This window comes from Rhipicephalus sanguineus, chromosome 6 (genome assembly GCF_013339695.2).
Source record: "Rhipicephalus sanguineus isolate Rsan-2018 chromosome 6, BIME_Rsan_1.4, whole genome shotgun sequence".
Classification (NCBI taxonomy): Eukaryota; Metazoa; Arthropoda; class Arachnida; order Ixodida; family Ixodidae; genus Rhipicephalus; species Rhipicephalus sanguineus.
The window spans coordinates 46,033,332-46,045,598 of record NC_051181.1 but is presented as its reverse complement, the minus strand read 5'-3'; the positions used below and the strand labels follow the sequence as shown (position 1 = coordinate 46,045,598).

The 12,267-nt window shown below is 45.0% G+C and overlaps 1 protein-coding gene across 1 annotated transcript in view; it reads left to right on the top strand.

Annotated features, from left to right (window-relative positions):
* The window catches only part of LOC119395747 (uncharacterized), a 38,293-nt gene that overhangs the window by 2,333 nt on the left and 23,693 nt on the right, over nucleotides 1-12,267 (top strand). Inside the window, exons 2-5 of the mRNA XM_037662751.2 lie at nucleotides 2,036-2,172; nucleotides 4,915-5,056; nucleotides 7,805-8,011; nucleotides 10,816-10,883. Coding sequence (XP_037518679.1) covers nucleotides 2,036-2,172; nucleotides 4,915-5,056; nucleotides 7,805-8,011; nucleotides 10,816-10,883 — 554 coding nt within the window. The remainder of the gene's footprint in view (nucleotides 1-2,035; nucleotides 2,173-4,914; nucleotides 5,057-7,804; nucleotides 8,012-10,815; nucleotides 10,884-12,267) is intronic.

Genomic DNA, 12,267 nt, shown 5'->3' with positions numbered 1-12,267 from the left:
AATGCACATCACTGTGTCACCTCTGAACACACACATGCAGGCAAGGGTGTGCACAAAACTACTTGAAAACATGCAAGAAAGGGCCCTGCAGCACCTTTTTAAGTTGTCATATAATTAACTTCCTGGTGAACTCTTTTGCCTTAAGATTCTCCTGCGGCAATAGTTTTAGAATCTGTCGAGTATAAGCAGAGTTATCACATCGGACGAGCACTTTCTCCTTTTGTTACGATGAGCATGGTGGAAACTTCACCGAGGAGTTCGACCAGTGCTACCCATAAGTTACATCACCACAGGTCGTGCCTCTGCACATTGTCTGTTCCATTTTTTCTCTTATTGCCATGCCAGTTACTTCCGGTTCAGATGTGCGCAACGCCAGCACATGGGCAGCTGCGATGCATACACAGTGTGGCACGCGTTTTTCCAGATCGTCTGCCGACGCACAGCCGCTTACCGTATAGTTGGGACGACATTCTGAAAAAAAAGCAATCTTTGTCTGTTTTCAACATAATATTGTTAATTACCTGCTGCATACAAACTACGCAGAATCTCCTTTTGGGAATTGTCTAATTGATGTGTAAGCATGGAGTTTAATTGTAGGAAACTCTATTGTTGCAGCATTGCTTGGAACGTTGTCGGGTGGTGTCAGCATGGCGTCTTTCACCGATGTAATAGGACATGTTTACTAGCGAAAAAGACGTGGACGAGAAGAAGGAATACAGGACAACGCTAGCGTCGCCCGTCAGCACATGGAACGGCCTAACGGAAGGCATGTCCTGCGATGACCAAAACGCGTGTTTAGGATTAAATTTTCGCGAAGTCGTAATTTCCCTCGCGTAGGATGCTCCGTGTCGGCTTTAAGTGCTGTTCTAGAGTGGATTTTTATTCTGCCATCACGAAATATTTCAACAAAGCCTTCACTGTAAGCATTCTACTTCTACGCTCGTTTTGTATCGCCGATACATCGCATTCATATGGTTCAGATATGTTCACGGTCTGCAAGCATGGTTTTTTAGCGCAGTGGATAAAACACTCGACGTCTGAGCAAGGAACCCTAGATTTTAAACCCAGCACTGCCAAGAAAATTGTTCTTGCTTTATACTTACTTTACAGTGATTCATCTTGCATGGTAGAGGGACAGGTACACAGTTTTCTTGTTGATTCAACATACAAATGCTTACTCGTTCAAAGGTCTAGAAACTTTTCAGGAAGCAGCACTGATGGAGGTAATCCAAAGTGCGATTGCTTATTCTCTGAGCTTTAGTAATGCTTCCTAAAACAACCTTTTCAGCTACGTAGACTTGTTCCTCTAATATTATTTTCATGGGTAGGTGAAAGTGCGTATTATAGAACCATCGGTGGTCAAAATTAAACTGAGTACTGTCAGAGCGATGACGTAGCGGTGTGGCTTATGAAGGCAAAACACCATCAAGCACTCAGCGCAGATCATCTGTACAGGTATATTTAGAAAAATATATGTGTATCATCTCTCCACACCATATCTTAGGCAACCAAAGTTAATCTGACACCTTTCCACAATGACACCCCAGCCTTATCATTGAGTTGCTCAATCTGACTCATTTTTTTAATCCTTTGTCCTCACTGCTGACTAATGTTGAGGTGTCGGCTGCGTGGCAGACGCGTACGGTGAGTTCAGGAGGCATTCTTTCTCATCCAATAACTCTTTCTTCACCACTGTGCCATTTGTAAGTGCATTTTAAGATAAAGGATTTAACTACACGAGTGCATTGTAATTTCGTGTCTCTGAAAAAGCTTGTTTCAGTAAGTCAAGTCCTGGGTCAACAAGTGAGTTTGCAGCGATGAGGCGAATGACAAGAAGTAGAAAAGAAAATGCAGCTTCAGTTTCAACTAAGCTGTCTGCTAAGCCTTCCTTAATCTGCATTTTTTAACACTCCTCTAGAATGAGTGAAACAATACTTACTCACTTGGCACATCTGATATGTCACAGCACGTTAAAAGTGGCTACGGCATGTTGGCTTGCCTGTGAGATATTAAACCTCTTTGCCATGGGGTGCAGAGCTGTCAGACGATGGCGAGAACTCCAACCACAAGAGCAGCAAGAGCTCCAAACGTGAAGCTGATGAAAGCCCAAGTCACGAAAAGGATGGTCCGAGCAAGCCCAAAAAGCCAAGGTTCAAAGACGATGAGAAAGGGGTAAGTTCTGCTTGGGGAGAAACTGTCGTTCATGTTGTGGTCCAGTGTATTAAAGGGACCCTGCAACACTTTTTCAGTATGGTGAGAAAACGCTGCCAATCTGTAGTCAAGTCTCCTGAGAACACGCGAGCCAATCATTATAGCGCAGTGCGCGGCCTGGAATTCAGAATTCTCAAAGTCAGCTAGAAATTGTTCCCTCTTCTTTCCACAAATGTTGTCATATACCCAAATTACTGTGCTATATGCTCAAACTTATGGCCATTGGCTGATTTCAGCATCGTGAGCTGCATAGTTACCGTGAATGCAGCAGGAGGCCATGCGCTCGCTTGTGATCACACTGAAATGAAAGTAAGCCGCGCGTTCAAAGAAAAAAAAAAGTGCAAAAGGTCATGACGCACGCGTGACGTGACTTTTTTCACCCGTGACATCCCTCCTTGCTTAGCTTCCAGTGTGCTCGTTGGGAAGAGAGAAAGCAGTTACAGCATGCGACAAATCTCGAACTCAGCTCGCACTTGACGGATTCTAAAAATTTTTGTGGCAGTCCATTCGTGAGGCAATAGACTCCTTTAACGAAGCCATTCGATGGTTACTTGGAAAAGTGTTGTAGGGTCCCTTTAATGTAAAATTTGCGGGCTGCATTCATCACTTGAGATTGAGTTCGGAATGAATCGAATATAAAAGAATAGTAGGGGGGAAGTAGTACTACCCGAAATAGATGGTTTTGCAATGAAATCTAAATTAGAGGAATATTTTTTGTGGGTACAGTAACAATGCATCTTTAAAGGGACACTAAAGGCAAATAACAATTTATGTCAGAGTGAAAGCCCAATGTAAGACAACTTCTAAAACGGCAATATTATAAACAGCAGTGCCCTACTTACCGTGAAATTAAGCTAAATGTATCACATGATGAGCGCCACGAGTGGGACATTTTCGAAGTGATCCCGATGACGTAGGTAAGTCGGCCTACAATAAATCACTAGTAATCAAACTAGCAGCAGTAAAAAAAGAACATTCCGAGCATCAAAATACGTAATAAAATGCTGTTTGTTCGTTTCCGCTTGATTCATGGAAAACAAAACCTCCGTCGCATTGCCATGGGGAACGGCGCGCGTGGTTCAAAGGTTCCGTTTTCGCCGAGCTGTGCCTCGCCCGTCTCAGTGGTAGTTTCGGGATCGCGTACTGCCGTGCGTGTTTTGCGCGCTCGTGAAAGTCGCTCTGACAGGAAGTTCGACAAAATGCCGCATGCGTGTGATATTGCTGGATGCCCGAATGGTGCACAGCGCCAGCGCTGCAGCAAGGAAACCGGTGTGTCTTTTCACTGGGTGCCGCAGAATGAACCCTTACGCTCGAAGTGGCTTAGTGTCATGCCATTGCGCCAGTGTGCTAAACAGTCAAAGCCTCTGCGTGTGTGCTCGCTGCACTTTCGTACTGAGGATTACGAGACCAACCGCAACTTGGTGACGGCTTTGAATGTGCCCATCCGAGCAAGTCTTTGCCGCAGCGCCGTTGTTGCTGTGGGTCCCGCTACTTCCGCTGGGCTGCTACTAGTGTCGGCGGCCGCGCAGTAAAAGCGGGCAACGTTGGGCACGGCAGCTGTGACGTATGAGAGTCGTATTTTCAGGCGGGAGATTTGAAGCGCGCTAACGCGATGTGGACCACTAAAAACGTGATTTTATTTCAAAATAAGCACTTCCTTGGCACAAAAGCAGCGCTACGAGGTTTCTGGACCGCTATTTCAACAATCAACGTAGACTTAATATTTGCCTTTAGTGTCCCTTTAAGACATAGGGAGGACAGCAGATGGTTGTCGCTCATAGTGCTCATTTTGTTAATTGTCCAAGTAAGGTGATGAATGAGTTGTGCTGCGTGATAGTTTGGCATCTTAAAATTAACGATAATTAAAAGGCCCCTCACCATGTTTAGGCATTGTAAACAAACAAGCGTGGTGCATGGATCACTCAGTAGCAGTCATGTCTGTGAATTACAAAGGAGGCACCTGAACGAAAGAAGGGAATATTAAGGACTCGTTTCTTCGTTTGACGCAACCTTCATGAAAACCAGCAGATAATGAAGCCAAGGAAGCTACAGGGGATGTTAATTGTACTGTTTTAAGTGTGTTGTTGTAGTTACGGTATAGATGTGAAGAAAGTAAAATGGATGAAAAGACAACTTGCCGCTGGCAGGGACCGAACCTGCAACCGTCAGATAACGAAAAAAAAAATCAGTTGGTATTTGAAGCAGATCATTGCTCGCCCTTGTTTTTTATGGGGAACTGCGCTTCAAGAGAGACTGAAAGCTTAAATGCATACGTCTTTGTCAGAGGCACTTGTAATTTTCATGGCTAGTCGGTGGAGCCGCATGTGCTGGACTGCTCATAAGACATCACTGATGGTGACATATGACTTCGATTCTTCATACAGTGCAGAGCACTCAATGCCGCTGTTGCAAGTGTACCAAGAAGCAAAGCTGGCACCAAAAAGGCGCCACAGAAAGCTTATGCTGTGGTCAATTTACTGTCTCATCTTTAGGTTATTCCCTTTAGCATTCACACTTATAGTTCCATATTATCGTGTTTTCATCTTGCTCTCTGTTTACGTACTGATGGGTTTTCAGCTGCGTTTTTGCATCATTCTAGAAGTAGACTGTCACGTGGCTTTATGTGCATAGTTGTGTCAGTAGTTTGTTGATGGCTCTTGCCCCACATCAGCCTTCAATGCATTGGCCTCCCCTCTAATGCAGCGCGAGTACGAATGCAAGCTGTGCGACTGCAAGTTCTTCACATTGGGCCAGTACTCGGTCCACATCCAGAGCTTCGAGCATCGCAAGCGCGCAGTCTTACAGACGGCCGACAAGGCCTTCAGCGAGGCACCCCAGTACCGAGGTGGGCAGATAAACCACGCTTGCATGATTACGTTCCTGTTGCAGCACATCAACACCTGCTATTTTAAATTAGCACTGTAAATCAATGTCAAATCAAGCTAAAGGGTTAAACTGTTCTTTTTGGTACCTAGTCACCAGTACTGTGGAATTTATGTTAACAGTACAGTAGCACTCCTGTAAATTGATATTGTTTTTGTGAAGCAGCCTCTACCTGGACCATGTGCATAAGCTGTGTGCCGTGCGCCCTCATCTGAAAATTCACAAGTTTTCCATAGGTGTACTACCGTGCTAATGCCGGGCAAACCTATTGTATCTCACAACACATCCACTAAGGCACTGTCGCAATTTTTAAATCATCATTTCTCTACCATACCATCTGTCCTTCTTTCGGAATATAGTGCCTCACTGTCTTCGGATTATAGATTCCAGTAATGAAACACGAACACACTCTGATCAGGTTGGTCTATAGTCGGGTACAACTTGGGAAGGCCCTGGCCAGATGATCGAAGGGCAATGGCCGATTGCTTCCATGACTGAAGAAATAGTCCTGTTGATGTACTACATGTTCTCTGAAGGCCGGCTCACTGACCATCCTGCTTATGACATCAGCCTAGTGTACGCCCATTGGTTTAGTCTTATGTGCATCCACCTCCAAGGAGGGCATGACGCTGCCCGAGTTCCTCCTGACTGTAGTAACTTTGGCTGTGTACTTCTTTCACACGAAAATATTGTAGACGGGCAAATAGTAAATTCAAGGGTCGAAGTGAATTCAAAGCAAATAGTGATTTGGTCCAGTAATTTCAAATGAATAGTTCAAATAGTATATATCACACTATTATAAAGAAAAATGAGCATCTTTTGTCATGACTCAACTTACTTGCACAACAGTACTTTTATATTACGGGGACACAGAGCGGAAGCGCACTAGACACATTCGCATCTGGTTTTCTGTAAATAACTTCACTATCGGAATAAAATGTTTTTTCATACATTTGTAGCAGCACCAACAAGGCAGTGCACTGAATGATGAGACAGAAATACTGTGAACTCTGCTCGTGTTTCTCACGTTCACACCGAATGGTTGCAGCCAACACCTCTGGTAGCAGTTTAGCAAAACACTGACCTTGGCTGAACCCAGTAGAGTCGGCAGTCGCTGCCACCTTTCATCTTGCAACCCTTCTGATGCAATACAAGTTCCTGTCATAAATCTGGATTTCCTTGTGTTTACGTAACTGTGCCACGTAAACGCAATGCCCGCTACGTCTACACATTCATACTTGTAAATTTTATCGTTCTAGGTGCAAGAGGTATGTGGTATAGTTTGTACAACTTTGAAGATATGTGTCAGTACTCAATTCAAATGCAGTGATATGTGCTGTTTTGTTGTTTCAGTTTGCCTGTCACTTCTCTTGACTGTATACTCCTGACTTCCTGGGAAAAAAAGAAGAGTAGTATACAGCTCAGACCACTTATAACGTAACCGCTTACAGTGCAGTACCGGCTGTAATGCGGTTTTTTCTGACTCCCATTTACCCTCCCATAGAACTCCATGTATACGCATACCGCTTATTGTGCAGTCCCTCGAGATGAAAGACCGGTTATAATGCGGCTGCCGGAACATTCTCAGAGATGCGAGGGAGCGAGCGCACTTCTCAGCGCAGATGCGCCGGCGGGGGACAGATCGGCGACGGCGTTACGAAGGAGGAGGGGACGCGGAACGAACGAACAAGGAGTGGGGGGAGAAAAAAAAAAGGGATGGCGGTGGGGGGCAGCAGCCCGGCGCGGGTGCGTGGTGTGAGGAGGGGGAGCGGTCGCGTGGCCGACGAAGGAGCCTTTGCCCCCTTCGGCCGCTTGGCATGCACGCTCCACTACGAACGGGCGCCCGCGTCCGCATCAAGAGCGCGTTACTGCTGTTTGTCTCCGTCGGAAAAATAGTTGCTTCGTCGTAGAGTGCAGATATTGCGCGTGCGACCTCGATTCCCCCGCAAGTAACAATGCTTTGAGACGCGATTGAGCTTTCGCCTTTGCCACCAACAGGCGTACTTACAAGCTTGGAATACTTTTCAGGATAGTTGCCGCGGCTGTTCTCCCGATCGCGAAACGAAAGTTCGTTTCACGTGTGATGCCCTCGGTTTATCTCACGAGTGCGATCCCTTCTACTCCCGATCTCTCTGTTGTCTAGGGCAAGCTTCTCGCGACGGCATGCGAAGTTGCAACGCGTACGCTAGGCCTAACAAGCGCTAGCTGCCATGTCGGCGGCCACGGATTACAGAAGTTGCGGTTTGGTGCCAAGTCAATGAAACATTTTGTAGTTGTTGCATTTAGAAGGGGTGACTTACATCTGTAACGAAAACGCAGGCGTGTGAAACACTCGAGTGGTGGTTCGTGGTCGCTACCTTTTTCAACATTGCGCGCACGCAGTGTGTTACCACGGCGACTTCCCCTTACGGCACATTTTTTCCGCGTTCGTTGTGTCGGCACCGCAGGTCCGCGAAAGCTAACCGTTCAGCATTTTCAAATGTAAGCGGATGCCAACTTACGTCCCAGTTGCATGCCTCGATAGTCATAATCGCGCGCCTGCCTGTTGGTCATGTTTTGCGCACATGCAACCTTTCAAAATGTTGTTTTGGTTATAGTGCGGTACCGCTTATAGTGCGGATATTCGCGACTCCGGCGACTTACGTTATAAGCGGTCTATGCTGTACTAGCAGTGCGCTTGTCGTGCATGGTGCGTGGTGGCTCCTTGCAGGTGGCCGTGATGGTGACCTGCCACCCGGTCTGTCAGGCCGTAAGGTGGTCCACTGCAAGGTATGCAATGTGTTCACCAACAGTGCCAAGCAGCTGGCCGAGCACCTGAACGGGGCACGTCACAAGCAAGTCTGCTTCAAGTTCAACGTGCCCATCACCACCTTAGAGCTGACGAGCGACGACACAACCACCCTCGAAGGCACTCGGTGTTAGTAGTGCATTTGCTTGTCAGCTTTAGGTTAGATCATACAGTTTGAGGCCCGTGTACTTAGATTTAGCTGCACGTTAAGGAACCCCAGGTGGTCAAAATTTACCGAGCCCGCCAACACAGCGTCCCTCATAATCATATCTTGGTTTTGGGATGTTCAACCCTAGCAATTATTATTATTATTAGATCGTGTAGTGGTGCTTAATTAGGCCAGTCTGTCCCAAGTACCTAGTTACCTGCCAGGCTTTCTTTACTCATTCATGTACAGTGAAAGCTTTACTGGTACGAGGGTGAGGGAGAGGAGGGAAAGGAGGAGGGGAGAACGAGTATATGTACGTGCCGGAAATGCGGCATAACTGCGCGTGGAGCAGTAGTGCGCAGTAACAGGCAACTACAAATTTGCATTTTCTTACATGTGCCGCCACTATGAACAAAATACATGCAATCCCTCAGTAAATTTTGCCTAAAGTACGATAAAAGCTTGTTAACTAGAAACTAAGAATTGGAAAGAAAGTTTGGATATAAGTGAAATCATGAAACTGAAGCCCATTAGCTTTGCATAGACCTGAAATGCTGTCAGTAAAAGTAGCAACACTTAGCGTGTGCAAGATGGTGGACATCTTACTACTTACGGGCAACATCGTGCCAACATCGTGCCATCGTCACTGTCACGCCTGCCTGTTATATGCAACATAGGCCTCAGCATCGCAAGAGCATGAAACGAGTGTTCTTAACAAGCAGGGATCTCAGTTTTTACGTCATTGCAAAAGGGGGTGTCCTTATCAAGCTGCACTCCGATTGTTTACGCAGCAAGCACAAAGCGAGCATTCTTGTGAAAACACACTCTCACTGAAATGTTGCTGGCTCGTATGCTTCCCTCGTTAGAGCACAGATGTATCACACCTGCTCAAAAGCACCGATTGTTTTGCTCTAGGTCGATGCTCAACAGACCACATCCCTAGTTAGGGGAGGAAGAAAGACCTCTTCTGCTTGAAATCACTTTGAAATGGCTAAGAGAGCTGCAGAAGCGGTGTGATACAGAAAGGAAGGAGAAAAGATAAGCGGAGATTGCGGCTTAGTGGCATCTGGCTTGCCACCGTCACTTGCCCTCTCTTTTTGTCTGATGACTCGCTCTGCAAGTTCCGCCACGTCACGCACGGGTTTCTACACTTAACTCCATTTTCTCAATTTTTGACGCCATTTCAGCTTTGAAATTTGGGCAATGAATTTTCCAAGGGGCTTTAGCTGTTGAGATTTTCAGGATATCTGGAATCCAGTGCAAGTACTTTTCAAGCTTAAGAAGTGAAATATATGTGTACAATCTCACAGTGACCTGAAACAAATTTAGTCTTAGCCAATATTTCGAGACATCGAAGTTTGAGGTAAGGAGGGTTCAGTGTACCCACTGCAGGGCCTTTTCTTTCTTTTTATTAAAGTTAAGCGGGGTTCGCGGCAGGTACCGAATGTATTTGTGAGAGCCTGGGCGCGCACCAAAGTGCCTGATAATTCTACCGGGAGGCATTAAAGCTATTTCGGACGTGGCTGTGGCGATTTGACCGCTTGAGCGAAATAAAAAAGCATGAATTTGTTTTTTCGGACTGCCCGATTTTTCGGACGATCTTGTGGTCCCTAGGGAGTCCAAAAAATAGGACGTTGACTGTAGCATAATCTCTGTGATGTCATGTTGACGTCACAGAGGTCGCCTCTTCAAAAGCTGTGGAAACACTACCAATTGTGGTTGTCCGATGATTTTAGTCTCATCGAGCATTACATAAAATTAATCGCTTTGTGAAAATAGAAATGTATGCTAAGAACAAATTTACATGTAGTATTTGAGGAAATGTACCATGGGGATGGAAAGAAACACAAGCAGTGCAGCATCTGCATTCTCTGCAGTTTCGCATTTCTTTTCCAGTGGTTGCAGCCTGGATGGTAATAAAAAGCCACTAGAGTCATCAATGATACTATCAAGAACCATTCTAGGATCCTTTTATTGTGACCAAGTCAGAGTGTGATGAAAACAGTGCGCCGCGCTTTTTGCGTCTCTTTCCATCCCCCCTTGTACATGTGTGTATATAGAGGAAATGTACGCTCAAGTGATCATGGCTAGAGCCACATGGCACTGCAGGTGTCCAATTAACACAAAGAGGTCAGTCTCAAATCAGTAATTCATACCAACTAGCCCAATCCTCTTCACTGTGGTTGCTTGCCTTGTGATGATGAGCCGCAAAAAAAAATAAGGCACCAGCGAACACTGTACGATTTTTTTTTTTTTTCATGAAAAATCGCACACAAAATTTTGTGCATTTCACTACAACTCGCATTTAAAATTTTTTACCATTTCTCGCCTCTTGCATTTCCCAGCTCCTGCGTATTTTTTATGTGGTCTCCCGAAAAACATATTAGCGGGGTTCTGCTGTATTAGCGCTTTACGGTCCTAAACCATTACCCACCTCTGTTCCATTCCAGTTTCAAAGCTAAAGGAATGAAAGGTCAAGTAAAAAAAGTTTGCTTATTTATTTAGAGATGACGCACAGTGCAATGAGAAAAGGCATGGGCGAATCAATCACAACAGAATTTGTCGAGCAGTGCCCGACAGCGAACCGTAAAGGGTTGAAGTCTACACTTGGGATGTGTAACTTGTTTTCTTTTAGATGTGTGTTGTACTCCTCCTTTATTCTGGTATTCTAGCATGCGCACAATTTTAATGAGCCTCAAAGTCTCAAAGTTCACGGATCGACAGCTCTGCACTCATGTGGTCAAGAAATAAATTAACACTCCTCTCACTTCTCTCTGATATGCAGTGCAAGGTGACAAGTTGAAGTGCAAATGCTGCTCAGTAGAGCTCACCTCCATGGAGCAGTATAATGCGGTGAGCTCTCGTTTTGTGCCAACAGTATTGTTCGTAGTTGCGTGGCTATATGCTGCGTTGCCTAACACCTCCTTTCTGTTTGTCGGTGGAACACAGTATTTCAATTTGTCTGGCTCACATTGATTGCAAAGTGCAAATAAAAAAAGAAAAATGTAAATGGAACACTGTGCAAGTAGAAAAGGTCGTATACATCTTTTAGAGGACCAGCGGAAAAAGAGTTATCGGAATCATTCCTTTACACTGCAGCACTGGGGGGGGGGGGGTGATGGGCCCTAACTTTGTTTTCTTGGCACAGTAGTGTGATACAATCTGGCACAAACACTACGCAAGATAATAAAGAGAGAGATATTCATTTTCTCTAAGATAGCTCTGTTTCTTTTTACAGTAGACTCTCGTTAATCGAAACTGAAGAGACCACGAAAATGTGTTCTGTTTAACAAGATCCATTTACAGAGATAAAAAGGGGTGCAGGATTCGAGTATAAAACCGAATCTTATTGGAGGCAATTGTTTCATTTAAGCAGCTATTTTGTTCAAGAGATTTATGTTTACTGAGAATCTACTGTATGAAAATTTACAAGTACCTTATACACCCGTTGTTCAGTGCACATGTGGCTTTAGTCTAAATCTTTCGTTTCAAAAAGGAACAACTTGAGATGCGATTCAAAACGAAGAAGAGCGCAACTACTTGAGCAATGGGGTGTACGTCTTTTCTGTTTGTAGTGAACTAACATTAACCTACCCAGCTTGCAATGCCACTGTGAAAATACAGACATGCATATTTTCGACGCGAAAACTCTACGACATATGCCCGCCACATGAAAGGACTACTTTTGCAAGCACAAAGTCTTGAAAAGACTCGTTGATGTGACGCTAAAACGTTTCTCGAAATGTCAGGCTTGACACCAAACAAAACTCGCTGCCATCATGTAATGACATGGCTAGGTGCAATGGCGTTGTTTGTAAAAAAAATTAACGTGCGTGCTACGCGGGTTTCATTGTGGCTGCGCTTGCGAAGTAACAGTATACAGTGCCTATGGATGAAAATTGGACAATTTAGGCCTAAGTGACGAACATACTTTCGTTTCTAGCGTCCTCAGTTTGTGTCATATCGGCATGAATTCAACTCGTACACTAACATCAAAGCCAGTGTTACCTTTGTAAGCCAGATTCGTAGTGACGTGATGCAGTTGTTTCGAGCATTTGCCATACCAGGTATTATGACTAAAAGTATTGATGTTGCGTTTCAATCCATGAGCACATTGCCATGGTGTCGCAATACTACATACATCCGTTTCTGAGCAGTGAATATAGTGATTTGTAAAAGCAACTACCGTAGTGAATTTAAAGCGCTCTGATCATCAGAGTGAAGGATTTAATACAGC